This window comes from Protomyctophum bolini (genome assembly GCF_963924005.1).
Source record: "Protomyctophum bolini genome assembly, chromosome: 22".
NCBI lineage: Eukaryota > Metazoa > Chordata > Actinopteri > Myctophiformes > Myctophidae > Protomyctophum > Protomyctophum bolini.
Genome location: NC_137883.1, coordinates 25,800,828 through 25,827,010, shown reverse-complemented (window position 1 = coordinate 25,827,010; position 26,183 = coordinate 25,800,828). Strand labels below are relative to the sequence as shown.

The 26,183-nt window shown below is 41.5% G+C and overlaps 1 protein-coding gene across 2 annotated transcripts in view; it reads left to right on the top strand.

Annotated features, from left to right (window-relative positions):
• The window catches only part of arhgap24 (Rho GTPase activating protein 24), an 89,919-nt gene that overhangs the window by 28,404 nt on the left and 35,332 nt on the right, over positions 1 to 26,183 (top strand). Inside the window, exon 3 of one of the 2 annotated variants that reach the window (XM_080756151.1) lies at positions 2,389 to 2,476. In XM_080756151.1, the coding sequence (XP_080612277.1) occupies positions 2,389 to 2,476 (88 nt within the window). Of the gene's footprint in view, positions 1 to 2,388; positions 2,477 to 23,746; positions 23,784 to 26,183 lie in introns of those variants that run through there. The other variant, XM_080756153.1, reaches the window with a different exon arrangement.

The window sequence follows — 26,183 nt, the reverse complement described above, 5'->3', positions numbered from 1 at the left end:
ACGATATGAGGTTGGGCTTTTTTGTGTGCTTCTGTTGTCGGTGACTCTGAACCTTAGTCAATTTCATGGACGCTCAGTTGGTGGGTCCATTTGGTTCCATTTGTGCACTTAACCTGGGCGGGAACCTATTTTGGTGTTCTAACCCTTCTGGACGGGAACGCCTCTTGGGGTTCTGTACAGTATTAAAAAATGTAAACATTTTGATGCTGCTGAAATATTTGAAGTTTTTCAGGGTCAGGATTTAGAAGCTTTTTTTTAAATCGGCCTCAGTCCAAAATGGGTTAATTGTACGTAACACAAATAACAATCCATTTCATTCCAAACCATTTCAATCGTTTAGCTGGGGACCCCCTGGAACCCCCTCACGGACACCTGGGGGTCCACAGAGTACTCCACGTTGAGAATCAGTGATTCAAGTGAATGAATGCTGAACCAATTTTAACGTATGTGATTCAAGACAATAGATTATGCAAACTCTTGCCTCATTATGAAATAGAGAAAATGCTTACAATAGGGAATGTAAACGGAAGAGTCAATGCACAATCTTTCATGGATGCACATACAGTACACACACACACACACACGCGTCGCGCGCACACACAATCCATGCACAGACAAATGCATGCCACGTCCACTTGTGACAGCCCACCATAGCAGACGGACGCGCCTCCAAAGGGACGGCTAGACTGCAGCAGACATCTATCCTGTGGAACTATTAATAGGACGCAAGGTTGTCGTGGTGATAGGGGAGCATGCTGATGCTGATACTATTTAAAGCAGGAGGGAGCTGCTGGCCTTTAGTGTCACATCGCTGATCTATCGCCTCTGCCCAGGCGGAGATTTGTGTACCCCCGTCGAAACACTGCTTCTTTGCCACGTGACCACTCAGCTCTGTCATTCACACCCACACAAAGACAGTGGTTCTCAAACAGTGGTCCCCAAAATTCATATGGATTTGTATTTGAAAAGATGTTGTGTGCCAGTCTGTCAGGGACCCCTGGAACAATTCAATATCAAATGCTTAAACTGTTCCTCGTTTTGCTGGGGGACCCCCTGGAACCCCCTCAAGGACCTGTGGGGGTCCCTGCTGGACCCCACTTTGAGAACCACTGCCCCAAGGGATGTGGACACGATGAGACTGGCTGGCAGCCTGTGACGTCACATGCTGAATGCTAAATGCGTGCATTTACTTGCACTGGTCAATGAGAAACTATAAAAGGTGCTCCTTGGATCACCTCCTCGGAGCACTACCTCTGCCAGGTCAGGTAGTAGGTTATTGTGAGCCAGCAATGTTCAGGATGGGAAATAGAAGGTTCCCCTGCAGTTCCTCCCGAGTTATTATCGAAGTGTCCTTGAGTAAGACACTGAACCTCTGACTGCTCCTGATGAGCAGGTTGATGCCTTGCCATGCTTCCATGGTTGTGTGAGTGTATTCGAATGGGTGAATGTTAAGCGCTTTGGATAATGGCGCAATATAAATGCACCATTTCAAGGCCATAAATAAGTGTGTGCCGGTATTATGGCAGAATTATCCTTCTGCCATGTTACAAATTTCTGTGATATATGTCGGAAACATGCAATTTAGCATAATGATATAAATTATTGTTTCCCAAGAAACATAACCTCGATTGGCCAGATTTATGCAAATAATCATTCTGTGAAAATAAATCAAATAAATCAACTTGCTTGAGAGCCCAGTAAATTTTAATTGCCATTTTGGAATACCCTTCAAAGTTTATTCAAACCCACCAAAAGCACTACTTGAACTATCACAGCGTTAGCAGTCACCTGCATTGAAAGATTACTGGGACTTTGCTTTGAAGTGGGCATAATTGGAAGCTTTTAACGTGTTTTGGCAGCTGCATCCATGCTTTACAGATCTGCTTTAAAGCTACAGTCTGTGTGTTTTATGTCTCTCTCCCAATGGTGAAAGGTAATTGCAACAATGTCCCAACTGCAATAAAAAAAATATCTTTATTGATATTGTCGAGCAGTGTCCTTCTGTCTACCCATTCAGCTATGCCACACATATTATAATGTATGGTTGAAAAGTCCCTTTAAAACTTTGTGTTGGCTACCTTTATGTGTGGTGGTGAAATCAAAATCATCAAAGGTGGGCTACTGTACGTGATATGAATGTGTATTTCAGTTCAAAGCAATGCTAATAATCAATAATTAGTTAATACCGTAATAGTTGTCCAAATGGGCTTCAACTCTTTTTTTATCATACATTATTTGTATGCATTTATGATATGAAAATAGTTCATATAAACCTCAAAGAAGTGTTGAATATGTTCTTCCTTCTGCATGTTTTGTTTAAATAGGTGTTTGGGAGGCCTCTGGTGATTTCTGTTTGCTTAATGTTTTTTTTTGTTTTGTTTTCTCCAGGGAGCTATTCTCTTACCTGGAAACAAAGTCACAGAACATCCAACCACAGGGGATGACGGTGGAAAATTTCTCTTTGAGGTCATTCCAGGTAAGAAGAATGAACACGCACACACACACACACACACACACACTTTACACATACGTCCCACCACTCCCCCACAAACACACAACACTAAAACCTAGAGTACACAACCCCCTCATGTATATGTACAGATATAGGCTGTCCGGATGGGTGGGGTGGGAGTGTGGGCGGCTTTTCCCAAGCAGAGCAATTCAGAGAATGTGAGTGTTTGGAATGAACACACAGCTGTACACGAGTTGGGCCAAGGACCAATCGATCCACGTGAAACCTTAGAGAGAGGCAGCGGATGTGAGCGATGACCCCTAAACCCTCGCTTCATTTTATCTGCTGTGTTAAACCCAGCAGTTCCTCTCAGCCTCTCAGGAGAAACTTTATATTAAACGCAACCTGAGTTGGCTCGGTACTTGTTTTGGCTCTTGTTTCCCTCAACACAGAATCTCTTTGTGGGGAAAAAAGCCAATTCTTTGTGATACTGCCTGTGATACAGCTCGATTTAGGTTTTTGTCAGTATTTATCAATAAAAAATATCCACATGACTGCCCAGTGCAGCCCAAAGTTCTGCAAGACCTTGTGATGTTTGGCTAGAGTCATCAGGGCTTTGCTGCTCGCTCGGTTACAGGAATGTTTACTTTATGGTTTATTTAATTTGGTATTAAATCATGAAAACCTTAACTTTTTTGGGGAATGTTTTTGTTTTGTTTTTTTTTATGTTTGAAATTATAATAATTAAAAACAAATTGTAGGAAACAAAAAATGAAGGGACCCATAAAAATGTGTCCGCGACCCACAAATGGGTCCCGACCCACTGTTTGGGAAACAGTGATGCATCACTCAGCGTTTGAGTGTTCCTTGTTGTTATGGTAACATGGTTACACTCACAGTCTGGATTCTGTGGAATCACGTTAGTCAATAATTATGAAATAATTAAATCTATCAACAATACGTAGTTCATCATTGTCAACGTGTGTGTGTGTGTGTGTGTGTGTGTGTGTGTGTGTGTGTGTGTGTGTGTGTGTGTGTGTGTTAGGGCATTCACTTCTAGTCATTTTTACTAGTTGACTAGTTGCCTAGTTGTTTAACTACCTATAATGTAAAAAATATATATATTTTTTTTTACAAAGAAAAATTAATATTTTTCTTTTTTTCTTTGTAAAAATATATATTTTTTATATTTTTTATTTTATATATATATACACACACACACACACACACACACACACACACACACACACACACACACACACACACACACACATACACATATATATATATATATATATATATATATATCCTATTTTTTCTTATCAACTAGTCAACTAGTACCAACAAACAAGGTCGGTAGTGGATTTAATGCCGGGCCTAGTGTGTGTGTGTGTGTGTGTGTGTGTGTGTGTGTGTGTGTGTGTGTGTGTGTGTGTGTGTTGTAAGGGCAGCTACACTACTGCATCTGTAGTACTAGCAAGTATGACATGTAGTACTAGCAAGTATGACATGTAGTACTAGCAAGTATGACATGGTCAGTATTCTGTTGTGAGAGCTTTCATTGTCATTTGGAAATGCTGCTGTGAACTTTGTCCAGATGCAGTACATGCAGAAATTTGTCCCATTGTTCCTCAAAATGCCACACTTTGATGTACTGGCAAAATGTGGTATTTCAGTGTAAATCATCAGGCATTATGGGAGGCTTCTTCAATTAAATTAAGGCTACACAATTATTTAAACCCTTCTTTTTTTGGACAATATGTTTTTAAAACATCGAGAGTCACCCCACATGCACTAAGCAGTGCTGCTCCTTAAACCTAACTGGAAATTGACCAGGTAGCATTTTGTGATTTGTTTTAGGAAGTCTACTACAGTATTTTCAAAAAGTTCATTGTCTCGGTCTAAGCTATGGCTATAAACTAAGACCTCCCTGTAAAGGTGAAGTGAAAGTCTCTTGACTTGCAAATACTCACACCTAAAATAGCTGCAGTTGCTGTTTCACTGCCAACTGAACATTTTTAGGTTCCTCTTTCTAACACGTGTTTAGAAAATATTTGTCACAATGGTGGACAATAACAAAGTGAGACTACATTTCTAGGAAGGGAAAATGTACATTATGAATTAACCAGCCTGATTTGAAACTTAGTGAAAGTAACAGATCTACAAGTTCACAATGCATTGCAATGGGAATGTGAACTTGTAGAACTGCTAATTTCACCATTATGTTTTACCATTTTGGAAATAACTACAAGTCAATTTACCTAGGTGGTGCACTTCTTGCCTTTCCTGGCTGTGCCCTGGGTTGGCTCCCATAGTGTCAGTTTGCTTGCCTCTAGTTCCGGGTGCCTGACGCAGTGCCCTGCCAGCCTCATCCTTCTCTCTCTGACTTGGTCTGTGACCCGTGGTATATCCCCATTGAGGACCACGTTTCTGAATGTGGTCTGTCCATGTGACACCGCCTAGTGCCATTCGGAGCATTCTTGTGTAGACTCCATCCAAGGCCCTTTCCTTGTTGTGCTTTGAGGTCTGCGTCTCAACTCCATACAGCATTACTGACTCCACAGGAGCTACAAACAGCCACCTCTTGAGGTCTTCTCCCATGTAATAACGCTTGAGAATGATTTCAACTAGTTCTGTTTGAGTAATTTGGACAAGAGTGCCTACGAGAGCTGCTGACAACACCCACATAAAAGTATCATTTGGTTGTTGACTTCACTCCAGACTCCTTACAATAGTCAATAACAAGCAAGTACAGTACATGACTTTGCTGATATTGATGTCGTCAAAAACATCTGTCAAATTATCAAATATATTTTGATGGATTTGGAAACCCCTTTTAATTAAATAATGATCTGTAATAACCCTGGATAAATTACCCTTTTGTCATCCCATGTATGCTTCTATGTGTTGTATGCAGAACAGGTACTGTAGCTTGTAGTTAACTTTGAATTCCACTTGTTCCCTGCTGGGTACAATGAGAAAAGAAATAGTACCGCAGCACCATCTGTCATTGTCGCCCGGCCGTGATATTCTGTACTGTGAAAGGAGCCTCTGTGCTCATTAGACAAGGAGGTGCAGTTCATATTCAGGTCTAATTAGTGGTAAACAAAGCATAGTCACAGAGGGAAGCATTGGATGAGCTCATAAATATCATTAACTATCATATCACAACTACTAAACTGAAGAACCTGTACCCCAAATATCCATGGGCACTTTCCTCGTACTGCATTGCAGACCCACAGATGGGGGATGTCCATTATTTGCCACACAGTAAAACCCTGTCAATTTCATGGCAGCGACCGATATTGACATGAAATACTACCGTACACACAGGTTTTACCAATACAACTAAGACTCTGTTCCATTTAGTGTAGCAGAGTCTTTCCATGAGCCAAAGTGCACAATAGCTGCACCCTGACTCTAACCTTCATGGAACACAATATGGCCACAGCAGCCTTGAGGGTCCCTAGGTGTTCCCAGGCCAGCGCAGATATAATCACTGCACCTGGTCCTTGGTCTGCCCTGTGGCCTCTTCCCACCAAGCTGGGCATGCCCAAATGACCTCAACTACTCCTTTCTACATAAAGGAGCTGCGGCTCTATTCTGAGTCTCTCATGGATGACTGAGCTTCTCACTTTATTCCTAAGGGAGATGCCACCCTCCTGTGAAAACCCATTTGAGTAGGAATGAAGATTGACCAGTAGATAGAGTGCTTCGCCTTTTATTGTTGTTGCTATAATACAAGTAGCCAACTGGTTGCCTAACATTGTTAATGACTAAACCATTACTTCACTCACTGGAACCAAAGACCTTTATGAGTTTCAGTGGTGGGAGCCTGCCTGCATCCAGATAATACTTCAATTTCCATCAGGCAAAACAGTACTTTACCAAAGAAAAGGATTTGAGGACAGCTGACACATGTAGTGAAGGTAAGGGTGTGGCTGATCCTAAACGGCCTGTTAACCAGGTCAGGAATCAAATCATACACGCAACCAGGCTTAAAGGGACAGATCATACTGGTGGCAAGAAGCTTCTGGCTCAGCTGTTTATTAACCACATTATGGCAGTCTATATGTTTGACAGTGTAAAACGCTACAGTATGTGGTTTATGACTCATTCCTGGCATGCATGTAGCTACCACTGACAAGACTGAGGTCATGTCTTCTGTGTGTTTTGGGGGATTTGGGGCTTAAGCAACTTCAGGCACAGTTTCTCCAATTTTGACTACACTTTAAGACTCCTCTTCCCAGACTACACTTCCCATGGCTACTCTTCCCATACATTTGTAGTCCACTAACTAAACAGTAGTCACATGACTACTATACGGTTGCTTTGTATGTGCAATGTGTTGCAGCACAACATATTATGAGCTTACAATCCGATATTTAATTATTGTAACACAATTGTAACAACAATTTTTGGAACATTTTAGTTTGTAAGCAGTTAACCCAGCCACTGGCTGAGTTGCTCAGCATATACCGGTACACTCATCTGTGTCCCAAAGTTTTCCGACTAGGCTTTTTCCCTTTTCCAGTTCATTCAATGTGTGAAAGACTGCTTTGGCCCAAACCAATAGCTTCTTCCTGGCAGAGTATCTGTTCCACTACAAATTTCCTCTTTTCTGTGGGTGTTGCTTTGTTCCCAACAGTCCAGCTTGTGCCAAATCAAACTCTCCCAACGCATTGTACCCATGACTGCTGTCTTGATTTATTTGGTTTATTTTCATTCTAGCCAATTCACATTATCGGAATCACAATCACTTTTAATGGCCATATCATTTTCACATACAAGGGCCGACTTCATGTTCATTCTCATGGACAAGAAATTACAATGTTGTGAAAACACCATACCGGCATCAATACATTGTCTATTCACAGCTTCTGCCATATATTCTACAAAATATTTAGCAGCTGACAAACCACATGAACACTAGCAACGGCGGACATTCAGTGAAGATATGAAAATAGCAAAGCTCAGAGTGGGTTTCATTGTGACACGTAGATCAACATGTTGATTTTCGCTGAATAAATTTGATGTTAAAAAAGGAAGCGTACCCCAGTCAACAAGTACGGTTTACATCTTTACATTTTGATTAAAACAATGAACATACCAGAATAATAGAGTCAATGTTATGGGATGTTTTCATGTCACCAGGCTTAAGTCATCAGACTTCTTTTGACTTTTCAAGACTTCAAATGCAACAGTAGTGTAACTTTGATGAAAAATAACCACACAATGATACTGAGTGTGTTGGATTACCTATCTCAAGCACGTTTCAAGTCCCTGCAAGTCCCTTTCACATAATACTGAAATGAATGGAATCAAATGGCTTCCTCGAAAGCCAAACAAACCACAGTATGACTTGGAAAATGGTTGGCAGTAATTTCAGGTATACAGTGAGTCATAGACAATGGGCTTGTTATGGCCTCAGCCTAGGGAAAAGCGAGGCACAACGAGGGAATGGTTCTCCCTCTTCCCAGTTCCCAAAACCACCAACAACCAAGATAACCAAGACCAGCGCTAAGTGGATAATTACACCAAGAGTTGTTAAAAATACATACAAAGCAAAACCATTGTTTTCATATGGTGCGCACTACTCTCTTTTCTTTTGGTTTTTAGACACTCATATTCGCAACCTTTTAGAGTTGTCCTGCTGCTTCCTGTTTTGATGCTTGTAAATGTGGTAAGAACGGTAGGACAATGGCAAATGCAGACAAGAGTTTAATATTAGAGTCAAGACTCAGCATCTGCTTGAATAAACGTTTTCCCTGTGATTCATTTAATTACCTGGTTATGCAAGTCGTACATAGGCCTGTCCCACAGGCACGGCACGTTTTTTAGCCAAGGTGTTTTTGAATAATCTGCGCCTGTAGTGATGTGTCCTGCAGTGCTCACCCCATAGGAAGTGTTTGTTTAATCCATATGAGCCCAGGGTGGGCTGACAGCTAAATAATAAACAAAAGAGTCTGTGTCACATGCGCAAAGCAAGTTCAGTCAGGAAACTCAGTGCAGTTGCCGGCAGCCTCAGCATCATGTTCTCACTCACATGACTGACTCATCCAATCACACACTCATTCCATCTTCAAACTGGCTATTTAGACTGGCAGTTTGCACTGCTCATCCTGCTTGCTTGCTTGCTGCTGCACACTGATACTGCCGCACTGCTGTCTGCTTAAACTTTTGCTGCTCACCCTCCTCCACCCCAACTACCACCTGTCATTTTGGATCTGCTGTTTAAGTACGGGGGATTCGGAGTTCCTATGGTTGGGACTGATGAGCTTGATCAGAGTACCTAAAAAGCTGATCCAATTCATCGCCAAACCATAATAAATATATTGCTCATTTTTTATTCAATATTCCATCCATTCATGAGTCGTCCTGACTGAACTACACATTTACCACCTAACTTGACCTACAGTAAGCATTAAGCAAAAAGTGTTTGTGTGTGTGTGTGTGTGTGTGTGTGTGTGTGTGTGTGTGTGTGTGTGTGTGTGTGTGTGTGTGTGTGTGTGTGTGTGTGTGTGTGTGTGTGTGTGTGTGTGTGTGTGTGTGTGTGTGTGTTTGTGTGTGTGTGACACTGTGTGTGTGACACTGTGTGCGAGCTCACGTGCACATTATGTGCATGCTTGCGTGTGTGTGTGTGTTATTACACATAATTAGTTCATGTGGAACTTCTCAGCATTTCTGTAGGTGCTTTGTTTTAGGCTGCAAGGCAGTCAGGTGTGACTGTGGTGTGCCTGACTGCAACCACACAATGGAATAAAAAGCAGCTGTCACTTCTGCGGACAGTATAGTCTTTAGTAAGACAAACACATACTTGGACTTGTACAGAATTGGACTCGGACAGTATGATATGTACAAAAGCATAATACAGCAAAGCACAAAGGCACATGTTTCCGATGTCACAAAACGTTTAGAAGTTTAAGTCTGGTGAAGGCCACTTCATGACAAACACATAAAAGAGCAGGGAGGGTGTTTCTTTCCAACCTATAAAAGACTGTGGGCATGTTCTGGCTGTGTCTCAAAACCAGAGCAGATGCCATAAATGAACTCATGCAGACCAAAATGTGTTTGAAAATGTGATCACCAGAAAATGAATGTATTGCCTAGACTTCTGTTCTTGTTTCAGTCCTTGCCTGTCAGAGTTCCCATCTCCACCTTCAAGGCGCTTGACCGAATGATTTCAAAATTTATTTGGCAAAATAAAAAGCCCAGAATAAGGCTCAAAACACTTCTCTTGCCAAAAAATAGGGGAGGCCTAGGCCTTCCCAATCTAAAGCACTACTATTGGGCGGCTCAGTTGACTGCAATTGTAGCATGGATAAGTAATGATGAAGAGACAATTTGGAACCAAATAGAACAGAGCACAATGAAAGGGGTGTCTCTGTCAACATTACCCTTCCTTGATAAAAAAACAATTGATAAAAACAAAATTAAAATAGGAAATGAATGGATAAAACATACATTAAAGGTGTGGGAAGCAGTTAAGAAAACATTGTGGGGACCAGGGTCAGTTTCAAGGGCAATGCCAATAGAGGGTAATATTGATTTCTTGCCATCCATAAGCGATACTGGATTCAGTCGTTGGGCTGATAAGGGGCTTAAAACCATAAATCAGTTATTTGAAGGAACGATCTTTAAATCCTTTGCTCAACTCCAGACGCAATTTAAACTCCCTTCAAGTGATTTATTCAGGTATTTCCAAATAAGACATTATATCACAGATCATAGAGAGAGAGAGCTGGTTAGTAAGATCCCAAATGATATTGAGATGTACTTCATTGGTATTGCAGAAAAAAGATTCCCTACCAAAAAACATGTTTCCAATTTATATAAGGCGTTGGATGATATTTCTCAAAACACATGGTACATTAAGGATAAATGGGAATTGGAACTAAATATAATCATTGAAGACAAAACCTGGGAGGATATGTGTGAAAGTTGCCACAAGGGAATAAATAGCCAGATGTGGAAGGAATTCGATTGGAAACTCAAAACTAGGTATTTCAACACTCCTCTGGTCATCTCCTCGTATGTGAAAACACCATCCATAGAAATGTGTTGGAGAAATTGTGGCGAGATCGGGGACCATACACACATTTTTTGGGACTGTCCAATAATTGCAGGGTTTTGGAAAAAGGTTAATAAGGAAATCGAAAAATGTCTGGGGTTGAATATTCCTTTTGGTCCTGAGTTATGTCTGCTTGGTATTATACCAAAGGACGTGCGTGCATGGAGTTACATATTAAGGATACTTTTACTGATTGCTAAGAAAATGATAACAGTAAATTGGAAGGAAATAAAGCCACCTACTATAACCCAATGGAAGCAGAGACTGAAGCAGGTTTATATAATGGAAGAAATGACCGCAAGGCTACAATTAAAAATGGACAGTTTCATACTTAAATGGACTTCTGTGATACTGTATCTGGGTGTTTCAATATTTGTGTAGAGGTGTAGAGGTTGTTGGGTCTGGAAAAGAGTTGTGTAGTGGTTGTTGTGTCTGAAAAAAAGAAAAAAGAAAAAAAAAAAAAAAAAAAAATGCTTTTATGTATGTACTGTATTGTGAGTCATGTCTCCAGCTAGTCTCCTCATGCCTAACTCAACTTGGAAAATGCTGAACTATAGTTATATTAAGCTGTTTTTATTTTATTTATTTTTCTTTTCTTTTCTTTTCATGTACTGTATTTTTTGTCTCTTCTGTTTTTTGTTTTCTTGGATATGTTTCATTGTTGTTTGACTGTTCATTATTATTATTTGGTGTAAAAAAAAAAAAAAGAAACTTTTGAATAAAAACAAAGTTCAAAAAAACAAAAAAAAAGAAAATGTGATCACCAAGCATGTTCACAACAAGGGGGCCCTTGTGCATCACTAAAACATCTCAGGGTACAAGGGACTATATACTGTAGACGGAAAGTTTTAGCATTCTCAAGTATTTTTGCCTGCCAAAAAAGGAAAGCGGCTCCTACATTCTGTGTCCTCCTTGTCCCCTCTGTGTCGAGGGTAAACAAGGGGACAACTTATGTGGCAGCTAATAAAGAAGTCTAAGAGACGTAGGGAGTGAATGAAAGGGAAAAACTCCACAAATAAATTCCACTCGTCTAAATGTGGCCCTGCAGCAGTCAGAACACACAGAACACAACAGATACTGGTTAGAACCAGGGACAGGGCCATCTGGGCCCGAGAGAGACACGGTGTTAGATCTGATCAGCACAGAGTTGTCCATTGTCTTGTGAAGGGTGATGATGGGGGGCTGGACAGGCGCCAGGTGTCTGTTGACTGCCAGGGGAACTGGATATAGGAACACCAAGACGACCGCTGCAGTGGGATGGGAAACTTTCTGCTGTTGAGCAACAAGACAATTATTCTATCTCACAGTTCAGCTCAGTGATTCTCAACCTTTTTAACTTCAAGGAACCCTAATTTGATATGCATTAGGCCATGGGCCCACATTTAAGGTGATTATTTATCTCTCTGACCCCAATCTTACACTGTAAAATCATCTGTTTATTTAACTCTGAGGCCTGTAAGGCCGGGTCCACTTGGTTACATTTGTACACTCTCTGTGTTGCAGTCCTTTAAGGGTTGGTTTGGTTCTGAACTATCAATCATTTACCTGGAGACCCCCTGGAACCTCCTCAAGGATTCCAGGGGTCCCCAGACCACACTGAGAGTAAGTGGTTTAGTAGACAGCTATTACATCGTCTTACAGATCACAAGATCTATTCTTCAGCGTGTGAAACTGAACAGTTTGACTGTCAGGGATTGTGTGAGACAATGATCTGCATCTGTTAGTTGGCACACCTGTCAAGTATATCTAGAACTGCCAGTGTTGTCTTAGGAACAGCCTCACTATTACTCTCCCATTGTACTGTGTGTATTGTGTGTGTTTGCTTTTCTCATCGTTCTTTTCGTACACAGAAGCTGATGCTTCAAGTGCTGTTTAGACTAGAGTGGCTATCTTCTGTGTATCCCACAGAAATTAGCCGCAGCTGAGTGGGTAGAGAGGCTGTCTGGCAATCAGAACAGAGCTGAAGGTCTAACATTTGACCTTCAGCTCTCACATCTACGTGTCTTAAGTGTCCCTGAGCAAGACACTGAGCAAGACACTTAAGTTAACCCATACCATCCAGTGAACCAACCAATGTACCATAGCAGCACCCTGTGTCCACAGGAATACTGTACCATCATGATGATGGGCCCCGGCCGGTGCTAATATTTAGTTTAGGCCCCTAACGCACACAGAGACACAAATAGCCTACATGTATCGTGGGATGGAGGATCGCGTGTCAGCATGTAAATTGTCTACTTTCGCTGTTTGATTTGTCCTAATATTGGTGCTAAATAACACTTAAACTCACTGCCAGACCGGACGGGGATGAATGGGCCGCTTCAGCTCTGTGCAGATCCACATGAGCACGCATGCAACTCTAGGACGCACACAGGTTTTTGGCAGAGAAAATTGGATTGCCTTGGCTTTTCTTCTCTCTTTCTTCTTCCTTCATGGGCCCCCATGGCGTCTGGGTCGATATTTACGCCAACTGACCCTGTCTCTGTTTGACCCAAATGGAACACCGCCTTAAGTAGGACCTACTATGATTGGCACAAGTCTAAATTGCTGCTGTACGTGAGAAAGGTCTAGATTTGTATGTTACATCTCACTTCTCATGTACGGAGAATCCATTTGTGGATATCTTTCATGATTACAGTGGAGTTTTTGTTTTTGGTTTCCCCCCATGTAGTGATGTTGAATCACCTCAGGTATGCCAGGTATGGTGCGCAAAGACAGTTACCTGTCATGACAGGTAGATGGGCGGAGGGGTTTAGTTGATTACTGTACAATGTACATCGGTTGCAAAGGCAAAGGCAAAAAAAGGACACTGTGATTGTATAAGCTTCTGTAATATTGGAATGGATGGTGTGTGAGAGGAGATCAATAATATAGTATGACTAAAGAAATGCCCTATATGTATGTATTGCTGCACTGCACGCAATGTTAGGGTTTTTGTTTTTCACTTTAATACTGACTGAGCATTGCATCTCCCAGAGGGCTGCTGTACAAATATCAGTAATGGTCGCATAAACTCCAGTAGCCAGAGATCAGAGCACTGACCTCCTGCTCCATCTGAGAATAATCATCTGATTCCTGTAAAACTGCTACAGTATGTAGAGGCAAATAAGAAAGAAGTCCCCTGCTGTGCTGGAGACGGAGAAACCATATGCCTCCCTGTCCCCAATGTGTCCCCAAGGTCTCATGAACACAGACTGTAGGACTCACCATGCTTTTTACTCCATGCCTCGGGCTGGGGTTTTACAATCTCTCTCTGCCCCCCCCCCCCCCCCCCCTCTCCCTCTCTCTCTCTCTCCTTCTCTCTGCCTCTTCTCTCCCTCTATTAAGCTCTGGACTTTGTTGTGTCCGCAGTATCATTTTAATGCATTTCAAACAAACTAACTCTACCAAGCTCCCCCCGCCCCGCCCCATCATTCTCTTTACCACTAATATACTATTGATATTATACATCATCATCATCATTCCCACTTCTACACGATATAGGGGCTTTGGGGCGTAGGTAGCTAGTGCAGCTATTCACTGGTCATACCACCGCTGCTGAGTTATAGGAATGTTTCCATGGTCACCCCTGGAGGCAAACATCCCATAATTCATAGAGGACCTTGGGATCATGTTGCACTGAGCAGGTGGCTGGCCCCAGGCACAAATACTGTTTACAAGGCAAAACCAACAAATGCACAATATGTGGTTATGTTCCCTTCTGTTGATGTGTTTCCTCCAGCAACTCATCTGAGGCTTTCTGGGAATGTTGTTATTTTTTTTAGTCTGTCCGCAGAGTGGTCTTGAGAATAACTTGAAGGAAATAGCTTCACCAGTGATTTGGCTATCTGTTGTGTGCAGTGAAAGCTAGACCTCTGTTTGAAATAAAGGCAACAGTGCCCTCATGTGTTTTTTAAAATAATGACAGTGATTTAGAGAAATACTGATTACAACTGTGTGAAAGCTGCAGTTGGATAAAATTGACTCAATACTCATCTCCTATTTTATGTTGATGTGCCATAAAGAAAGACAAAAAGTGATGTAGTCTTTGTCAATTAAGTTTCCAGCTAAATGGTGGGAAGGGGAGGGGCGCTCTTATCATCGTACATCATCATGACGTAAAATAGACACTATACCTATTTGCTCAGACAATATGACGTAAAAGTGTCCATTCAATGTCAATGGGAATTTAATCTTTTTGTAGGACAAAAATAGACACAAAGCTGAATATAGGAGGGGCTAGCGTCCCTCAAAAATATCACACTTGTGTGAAGTGAGGGTACACCCACTGTATTTATATCCGCCACATGACGTCTTATGTCAAACATTAAAGTCCATAGACTTGGCTGGCAAATGATTTACGTCATAAGTGCTCTCAAAACAAAACCCTTAGACTTGGCAAAGTCACATGTTGGAGTCGTTAGCACCGCTCAAAAAGCTACCCACAACACATTCTACCGGGACGTGTTTCTAAGCTAGTAGCTTAGCCTACTTATATCTCAGCTAGCCTACTGCCCAGCACTGCAAATAGCGTAACAGTGTTTATGGGTCATCTAGGCTGTTTGGGGACCACAGCTGGTCTCATAACATTCCACTGAAAATTAATAGCTGCTTGATCTGCATTTCCAGTGACATCATAGCACTCCATCCCACCCACACCCGCCACAGCTATAATAAATTGACTAGGTGCTGAATTCTGCACTCACGCACATTGACGAAACAGATTGAGATTTCAATCATATGCCGTGCTTTAGGTATGCATCTTGTGCACTACTTTGTTTAAAGGCAATCTCTGTGGTTGTTGCTGCTACAGTGATGTGTTGTCAACTTGTCATTGACTAATGCTGCTCAAATAGCCTAACCAGTAAGACGCGCAAACGCGGGAAGCGAACGCAGCTCGTACATATTTGGGTTTTTTTAAGATTTATTTTTAAGTTATAATTTTTTTAAGTTAAGTTATTTTTAAGATAAGTTTTTAACTTAGCCATAACCATATAAGGAGTCCCCAAAGCAGCTATACGTCCAAATATGGAGTGTGTTTCACTCAGCTCCATATATGGGCACAAAGGGGGGACACACGGACAGACAGACAGACAGACATGATCTGCTAGGTCTCATAGTAAGTGCTCACTGCATTCGCAACAAACAGCCTGTTATCCAAATATCCAGGAGCATTTTATCATTATTACTTGCGCAAGCAGAGCGTGCAAGTAATGTTTTTCATCAGGTGCTACGATGCGTATGTCCCGTAGCAGTGTATGACATGATCATATGTACCAATGCCAGGGTATAGGCCTACTTAGTTTTCGATGGTGACGTAATGATGCTATGTTTCAGTGTCGGGTGGATTAAAGGTAAAGCCCCTAGTATGTATACATGTATGTAATCTGACACCACTGCCATATCAAGCACAGACTCATTACGTCATACGCTGCCACGGGACATACGCAAGCAGTGCGTGCAAGTAATGTTTTTCGTCAGGTGCTACGATGCGTATGTCCCGTACCAGCATATGACGTGATGAAGATATGTACCAATGCCAGGGTATAATTGGTTTTCGATGGTGACTTAATATACTTATACTAAAATATTGTATGAGTATACTGTAGAAAGAAGAAAGAATGACAAATCAGTCAAATCAAAGCACACAACTATGCGCACTGTCACAACTAGGGCCGGACATAACACTCATATCATCAAATATTAATAATAATAACCTACACAAGGTTGATGCATAGAACCCTGATGCATGGAGTGCAGGTGCAGCGTACATTCATAATTAAGGTTCAAGTGCGCCAGCAGAGGACATAGCCCACATTGTTAGACCTTTTTTATTTCATTTCACAAATAGCCAGTGTTGGGCAAGTTGCTTTAGGCCTAAGGCCGATTCTAAAAACGCCTCTAAATCCTGACCTAAGGTTTCTGAAAAACTTCAAATATTTATATACTGTAGCAGCATCAAAAAATTTAACATTTTTGAATACTGTACATACTGTACAGAATCCAAATATGGGTTCCCGGCCTGAGGGGGTAAAATACCAATAGGGGTTCCCGCCCAGAATGGGTTAAACCCATTACTTCATTGACTGGAGATCCACAGGGGTTTGTACTAGGCCCCCTCCTTTTTGCCCTCTACACCAAATATCTCCGGTGAAAATATTTCCATAATGTTCTCCCCCACAATAGGCATGTTATTAGGGTTTGTGATTTGTGTCGTTTTAAATGTAGCTGGCTAAGCTACTAGTTTCTTACTTTCAAAAATAGTAACTGCAGCAAGCTCTCTTTCAAAATATGACGCTAAGCCTAGCGATATTTCATTTGCATTGATTTCATTGAATGTTTGTTGTAATATGAAAAATGCAGCCTTTTTTCTTTTACTTTTTGTCTTTTTCTTTTCTTTTTCTTTCCGTATTGTCTTGTTATTAGTTGTGTTTTTTTGTCTGTTCTTCCTTCAATAAAACGTAAGTGAAAAAAATAATAATATGAAGCTAGATACATTATATCCTAGTAAAATAAATAGCTAGTTATACCCTGTTGAAGAATTAAGATACTATGATGTTATAACATTGAGCAATTTAATAAAACGTACATGACATGATAGACAAAGTGTCGTGACTCAAAACTCATATTGCTATTTTTTGCTGACGTGCAACTGAAAATGTCAAGCTACCCAGCAACATAGCAACTTCTTGAAAGCTACATCATTCCGAAAGTGATGAGGCTATACCACAATCTACTGCAGTAGCTACAGTACATTTCCCAGTAGTCTACTGTGAAATGAAGCTAAGCTATACTCCCCAACACTGCAAATAGCGTAATGGTGTTTATGGGTCATCTAGGCTGTTTGGGTCCCACAGCCGGTCTCATAACATATCCCACTGAAAACGAATAGCTGCTTGATCTGCATTTCTACTTCTATCATAGCACTCCACCCCACCCCCCACCCCACCCCCACCCACCACAGCTATAATAAATTGACTAGGTGCCGAATTCTGCACTCGCCCACATTGACAGAACATATTGCGATTTAAATATATGCAGTGCTTTTAGGTACACGCATCTTGTCCAATTACTGACTGTTTAATGGAGATCACTTATATGCTACTGTGCCATTTCTTAAAACGAATTTACTGCTTTAATACCCATACAGGCATGTGCATTAAGCATCAAAATTCAAATACAGTTGGCTAGGTAATCCATGTCAGACATTACACATGCCTATATGTAAAAGTATACTATGTAAAAAGTATGTATATCCTACATACTGTCAAAAATCAGCCCAGTTTGTACTGTACTGTACTGTACTGTACTGTACTGTACTGTACTGTACTGTACTGTACTGTACTGTACTGTACTGTACTGTACTGTACTGTACTGTACTGTACTCTCCTCCCTGGCGTGTGTGTGTGTGTGTGTGTGTGTGTGTGTGTGTGTGTGGCTGCGCAACAGTGACATTTGGTGGTGAGCAAACGCTATTTCCGTGCTTGGACACACAAAGGGACACACATTGCTGTCTATAGAAGGGGTTAGCACCACTCAAAAAGAAAGAATGACTGATCATTCAGAAAGCTCACAACTATGTCACAACTCACAACATTCACTGTTGAACTACTGTAAGTAAGTAAGTAAGCAAGCCTTGTGGCCCATAGGGCAGGAGCCTATTTCCTGTTTCTATATCGTGAGACAGGCACACCCCCTGGACATGACGCTAGTATGTCGCAGGGACCCTCAATCTAACCCTTGATGCTGAGTGCCAAGCAGGGAGGCATATAGGACGGGTCCCACTTTTATAGTCTTCAGTATGACCCGACCGGGGATCAAACCCCGACCTCCCCGTCTCAGGGCGGACACTCTAACCAGTAACCTCAAGGCCACTGAACTGGTGATAATAATGACTTACTGTTTGTTGTCTCCACCAGGCCGAAGGCATGGGGAGAGGGTATGTTTTGCACTCCGTCCGTCCGTCTGTGAACAGCTAATCTCCGGCATCGTTAACCCGGTCGATGCCACATTTTGCACACGAATTTCCAGAACGGCCTGTTATAGCGCCACCAGGAGGCAGACTTTTGAAAAACACATTTTTGTATATTACTCCTCCAGATTCTGTTAAAAAATGCCGCAAATCATTACACACTAACTCTATAGTCATGTGTTCAAGATGGATCTGTCCGATATTTCATATTCCATCCTAATTGGCTAATATTGGCTTTCAAAGTTTGCAGGATTGGCCCTTTTGAAACAAAAAGCCTCAAATCATGAACGCAGCGTGCAATTCGAGCCTCTTCTAGGGAGTGTACATACAGATTGGGGCAGTTATAGGTAAAGACAAAAATCTGTCTGTTATAGCACCACCATGAGGCTGATTTGAAAATGTTCAAGTGGCATTTCTTGCCGAGTGGGAATGTGCATGCAAAATTTCACCTAAATTGCACGCTGTGTTCATGACTTGAGGTATATTGTAATCTGTAATCTGTAGGAGTCCTGTGAATTATGTTTTTGCAAAAAGCCAAAAACCACCACTTTCAGCTATTTTGCAGTGTATGTGTTTTAGTCTTTGCCAGTCTTTTGATTGACCAAAGCAGTCCTGACATACAAGGACATGCACCTCAGGGACTTGTGTGAAGGCATGAATGTTGTTTTCAAGATACACAAAAGATATCTATATTACATCCACTGTAGTCATGTATTTGTTAGTATACCATCTATATTACAAATAATCGTGTATAGATTTAATATGGTTGGCACATGCAATATGATGCAGGGTGGGGATTAGCTGTCTGACACCACCAACCTCTCCTATAGGTGGCTTGGCCCCTTGCCGTAAAAATGATTTGAGCTCGCACATAAAAAAAAAGAAGAGGATTGACAAATAAGAATATAAGATACCACAGCTATTGGTTTTCAGTATATGCTGTCAGTGTCCTACAGCAACAATCTGTGGCCATGGTCCCTCTGTTTCTTTTCAGCCGTCAATAGCAGGACCAAAGCTCAGGGGAATCTGCTTAATGGCTCATGCAGCACACCAGTTGTTGAGACCTAGTATTTGTCATAAAAAAAAAAACATGATTGATCTCCTATGAAACGAGGGAAGACAGCTACAATAACACGACGCAGGAGAATAATGTGTGGGCGCGTGGACTGGACATGGGATATAGCCAGCCTCTTATTGGTTTTATGTTTCAAATGGTGTTATATTCCATGTTACAAGTTAACAAAGATGATGGGAGTAAGTAGCAGCTTATGGTGCTCGTTGTTAAGATGTTGTAACCCAGAACATAAAGCCTCTTAAAATGGCACATTCATAATCATATTATAGTCGCTGACGTCACTCTCTCATCCCCTGGTTCACGGAAGTAATTTCTCTATGGAGAATAACGTTGGGTCATCTTAAAATCGTCTCATATACTGTAAGCATTGTGCATTTGTGTGGACAAACAAACCGTCTCTGTATCGTTTACGACAGTCAGTCACTCATATTTGATACAGTCTGTTTCTAGCAAAAATGTAACTAATTCAGCAGTAGCGTTTTCTCTCAGTCAGTTGATCATATCCATATGAGTGAAACGGACGGGATGACATGTTCATTTTTCAAACACAGTTCCTATATGACTCGAGGCAATCTGAAATCCCCCTATGGCGATTATAATGCAAATAAAAAGTACATGAACCTGTGCCCTCTACCGATATTGACGTCAGACTTCAGTGCTCTATAGAAATCGCTATAGAGTCGCCCATTCACACACCGACGGTGGAGTAAAGGCCTATTCATATTCCAGTTTTAGGTGATAAGGTAACCACCACGTTTCGCCGCGGTGGAAATCGCTTCACCTTTCGGCGCTCACCCAAACACATCTCTCTGTTTTTACTAACCACCGTTTCGGTCGCCACCTAAAACTGGAGTATGAATGAATAGACCGTTAAACCATACAAGGCACCAATCTGATGATCTGGAGCAGTTTAGGGTATAATGTCTTGCTCTTTGACACTAACTCATGGGGTATGCACATGTGTGCATGCACAGACACTATGGGCTCCAATTTCGTCTCATCTTTCTAAATACACTGTTTGGGGATTTAGCAGTGGGGAAGGGGTGTTCCCCCACTAAAGTTGGTATTTTCGTTACCTGTCTAAATCCCTAAAACACCCCTGTTACCCGTTATATTATGCATAGGTGTGGTTTGGGCGTTACAATAATTGACCAATCAACAAGTCCACGTGCCATTGCCTTTAAGAGATCTCCATATCCGCTGCCCGTTATGCCCAGTTCTATAATTGCTTCATAGCCTTACGGTCTATAGCCCATGGAAGAGCGATGTGTTGCTGCCTTGAAATCTTGATGCACCCTGCCACTATACAATTATATAAACACAATGGACACAAGGAAGTTGCAGGCACTCACTTCCGCTGGATAGGAAAATTACAAAGAGCTGGAGAGAATACGCAGCCTGACTCTGCGACGAAATTGGAGCCCAAGGTCCCATGCATGCATTTATAAACCTTCATGCCTTGATTTATTATCAAGGGAGAGAGAGACAGTCGTTGTCAATTTTTATTCAAATTGATTAGGTTAATTGGCTTCTCTGACATGGATGTGTGGATAAAACAATCAATACAATGCATCTTAACAGTACACCATGGCGTTTTCTTTTTCATTGATTTTATAGTTAATTTTATTCTCCTGGCTGTAGGGAAGAAAATGTGCCTTTGGTACCTACGGTCATGTTGTATGAAATAGATTCCTTTGTACCCCAGACATTGCATGAGTAATGTTATTGAAATAAGTGCATTAGGGATACATTATGCAGATGGTTTGCAACTTTGCCTTGGTACAAAAGAACAAGGAAATCCCATGGTAAATATTGGGCACTTGGCGTTTTGTGGCACTTTACCATTTTGGTGTTTAAATTAAATAGAGTTCATGTGGAAAGTGGTAGTACTGAAGAGATGTCCTTTTATGAAAGTTTCTCTCGTGGTACATTAAAATGTCTGAACACTAGCCTATACCATCTGTTTGTGATGGAAGGCTTTCATTAATATTAATTCTCCTCGTCTTCCTCTCTTTACAGTAGGACTGGGCAATACATCCTTGTTGTCGGGCAGAAACCTCATATGTCCAAAACAGTTATTTTTTATTGTTATTAATAAGCAATTGTGAAAATAGCCGATGCGACGTGTTGTGAGCTTGTAGATCTGCTATTTTATTTTATGTGACACTCTTGTATCATTAAGTAAGCAGTAGTATGGCATTGATTTATGAAAAGAAACCAATTTGAAACATGGAGATACATGGTTTCTGCCCGATAGCGACAGACTAGATATTGTGTGGGATCGTAACGTAATATTGAGATATGGCATGCTGCATGAATGTTGTCTTTTCCTGGTTTCAAACACTTTAGCCCTATTACTTTAAAAAAAGTTCCAGAATAATCCAAAGCAGCGAAAATAGCTTGTAGATCTGCTATTTTCTAAACTTTTGGGGGGTGGATATTATCGTCACAATATAATATCGAGATATTTGGTCAAAGATAACATGATATTTGATTTTGTCCACATCGCTGAACCATATTTTACAGTACTGTACGTATGTGTCCATCTCGTCTGTTGGTTGCAGTACTGTGTGCTTATTGGAACAGTATGTCTGGAGGAGTGACCGATGAGAGCTAGCAGCACTAGTAGAGGTCCTCTCGAGCAGTGCTGATCAGTGCTGATCAAACCTTCCAAAGTTTGGCCGCAGACCCCATCTGATATTTCTTTTTTCCACACGATATTTTAGAAAATAGCCGATCCACACACTCACCAAGCATCATATTGCAAGCTTGTGACTCAGCTATTTTCCAATATCTGGTGTATATATTTAAAGTGGTTTAACTGATTTAGATGCTTTTTAACACATTTTGCTGGGGACCCCCTGGAGACCCCTCAAGGACCCCTGGAGGTCCCTGGACTCCACTTTGAGAACCACTGCTCTGGATGAACTGGCGTGTGAGAGCTGAGAACTGCCATGAACCTGGTCTCAAGCCAGAGAGAGTGATGGAAGAAGTTTGGAAGTTCAGACACGTCCATAACAGCCGGATGGAGGGGATTGGTATTTGACATGTCAACCCTGTGCCGCCCCCCCCACCCCCGAACCCTGGCCCGCCCCACCGGCATGTATCAGGTTAGCCATGTCTTTGCAGGGGAACATCGAGTCTGTGTTTCATTGAGGCCGCTGCTAGGCTATGGGACATAACTGTTTGTGAAACATGGATCCTTGACTTGAATGTTCAGACCTATGGTATGTAAACTAATTTCACCTTGAGTAAATATTTGGATGTCTAGCTCTCTCTCAACCGTTCTTTTTCCCCCCTCCAAGCTGAATGGAACAGATAGTGCAGCATTTACTGCAAGCCTAGAATCAGAGGGGTGTTCTCTGTTTCAGAACATGAAAGCTAAATGACAGCTTGTAAGATCCAGTGGGATTGAATGTGTTTTTTAGGGGGAGATTGTTGCAGACTCTTCTTAGTTAGATAGAAAGGCCAATCAAGGGGAAGAATCACCGGTGTCTCTTAGGACTTGTAGGCCACCAGTAGCCGCCTTATACCAGACCGTACACGGCCGTATTTATAGAGCTCTGTGGGTGAGTCATTTGGCCAAGTCCCCACTCTTCGTTTGCCAGATTTACTGGTCCCAGGAGGGTGGAGAACCTCCCCTGACTTTGTGGTAGGCTGGCTGATTTACAATGCATTTTCTCCTACAGAGAAGAACGGAGAGAATCTCTTAGCTGTCCCACCCGGGTCCCTCGAACAGCTCTGCGTGTGTGTGCTTGTCTGTCTGCAGGAAAGACAGACAGACAGACAGACAGACAGACAGACAGACAGACAGACAGACTGTGGTGGACAGTGAGTGCAGTACTATGAGCCTTTCCATGAACTTGTATACTATAAATTCTACTGATTGGATTTTCTTACTGATTGAAAAAGATGGAGGCTATTGTATGTATACTCACCAGTAGAGGGTGGTGGCGGAGGTGGAGATATAAGAGATGGGAGAGGAGAGGAGGAGGGAGTAGAGGCGTGGAGGAGGGGGGGGGGAGCATAGTACCAGTTGCAGCAACAGCAACAGCAGCAGCAGCAGCGGTGCTGTGGGTAGCAGAGGGAGACCCAGCTGATCTGTGAGCGGCAGAGGAGGACAGGACCAGATGAGGAACACTCTGGAGCGTACCATACCATCAACAGCTTCTGTTTCCTCCCAGAAAAGGGGAGAGACTTATTCTGTTACCCATGGATCTGAACTCCAACCCAGGTCTGTGTTTTACATACCCATACTCTGAGGGTTTTGAATGTTGCCGCGTTTGCTTTTGACTAAATGGCACTGTGCTGTACATTTTTTAACTGGCTAAAGTAGGCTTTTAGTTGTTAAACCATACCTGTTGATTGATTCCAACAATGTTCCAGAACGTTTTCTCAAGCTCCGTCTTGATTGGTCGGATCTATGATGAAAGGGAAAGTGTTGTCTTATCATATTAGTTAATGGCTGCTTAAAAAGTTCTGTCTCATAGATAATTATTGTGAGTGACTGTGATGAGGAATATGGCGTGTACCGCTTGTGTTCTGCTTTCCCTATATTGTCGAGATTTTAATGCAGTTTAAGTGCCTTGAGATTTTACTACTGTTCATTTGTTAATAATTGAAAAATAATGGAATAATTTTACTGTGAGTGTGATGTCACACATTTTATTTCAGAAATACTGTTTTAAATGAGCAGTATTTGCTATTTGGTGATACAGAGTGATGAGATTGATTAAATGAATCTGATAAGGCTATCAAGTAATTAATATTGATCAGTAGTTGGAGGGAAGCCATACACTTCTTTCACTCACTACAGTATGCCAAACAATGCTGATTCTGTTAAATGGTAAATGGAATGAGTTTACAGGTTATTTACCTCTTTTCTATAAATTAATTAACTTATATTACTCTCAAAATAATACCTGGGTGGTTGGGTGGACGTCACAAACGTAGCATGCCCATATATGGAGACCACATTGAACTAGATACAAATCTAGTTTATTATAATAACTGTAGTTCCCACCTGCGATCAATAAAGGTCTGTCTATTTTAATTCTGTAATATTTAAACATTCATGTACCTAATTTGTATTACTCCCAAAATAATACAAATAATACAAATTAAATTAAGTCACTGGAATATATGATATAAAACATTTGCAATATTTGTAATCATGATGCAAGTAATTCATGAACATTTATAACTATATCTATTCTCCCTCTACTTGTCGGTACCTTTACTCTTATGTGAATACGTTCAAAACAAAACAAAAATGTAAATGGCACATAACATATTATCCTGGAATGGCAACGCATTTTAAGAAATATAAGTGCATGTAAAGTCCTCCTGCTGAAGCAAAAAGTATTGGCTTACCAACATTCTGAAGCATTTTTAGCAGGGTCAACATGATGTGTGCCCTGCAATACACGCTGCTATAAACTTGTACCTTTGAATAACCACCATCAAAGGAATAGAAAACATGCAGCTTTGTAAGAAAACATTTTTATGACTGGATCAGATTTCACTTAGCTGTGGTCCTCCGGGCGGCCCAACGTGCGACTGAATTCACAGCTCCCAGCCTACCTATAAATCTACCGTGGGACATCTACCTATAAATCTAGCATGCTAAAGATGCTCTGAAGCCTGAATGTAAAATAACAGAGGAGAGAACGGGGGGGGGGGGCACTATATCGTCGCTGTGGGGAAGAAACCTTGTATCTCCCCATTTCATTATTATCATTATTTTCTAATGAATGCCCTATTTCATACATTAGTTGTATGACGATGTCACGCGATGCAATGCGATACGTTGTGATATTATAGATCTGCTGCTACTTTTCAATTGTCTCATGACAAAGGAACACTATGTTGAAACTGAAATGAGTTAAGTTCGCTCTACCTGCTGAGCCAGTGCCAACGCAAACTATGGGAAATGGTGTACTGTAAACTATTTACAGTACACCGTTTCCCATAGTTTGCGTGAGTAAGCGAGCGAGTGAGTGAGAGTGAGAGAGCGACTGACGTAACACGCAAACGAGGTTGTGTGATGATGGAGGGTCCAAGGGTCGGGGAGGGCAATACTAAAGACCACTTCAATCTGTAAATGCTATCCGGTTAATGCACCGTGGACTGACGTCAACACCATCTGAATTCATTTGAGGATAGGATTACCTGAATGTTCAAAAAAAGCCTTATTGATTCTGATTTAATATGACAATAAGCCTCAAGAAACTAACCAGAACCATCATCCAAAGTTCACACGCAAAATGCATGTACGCACATAAAACCTAACCTCATTGTCAGCATTTCTCGGTCCTTCCCCCAGTGTCTCACTCTCTCTCTCTCTGCTCTAGGCTTACTGCTCTTTCCGACAGGCAGTGGTTTGGTCAGCTTTGTTAGAGTCAACAACATGGATGTGAAGTGGCGAGGCAGACAGGAACGTTGTGATCCTTATTTAACCCAATGTGATGGACGTTGTCCAATGACAAGTCAACAGTACAGTCCGCGATGCCTGTTATGTGTACAATACATTGAATACAGTACGTGCTCAAACTCACATCCTGAGTGTTAAAACTAGTGTAGAAAATGGACCCATTCAGAATCAGATCTGTGGATTTTAATTCAGAATTAGTGG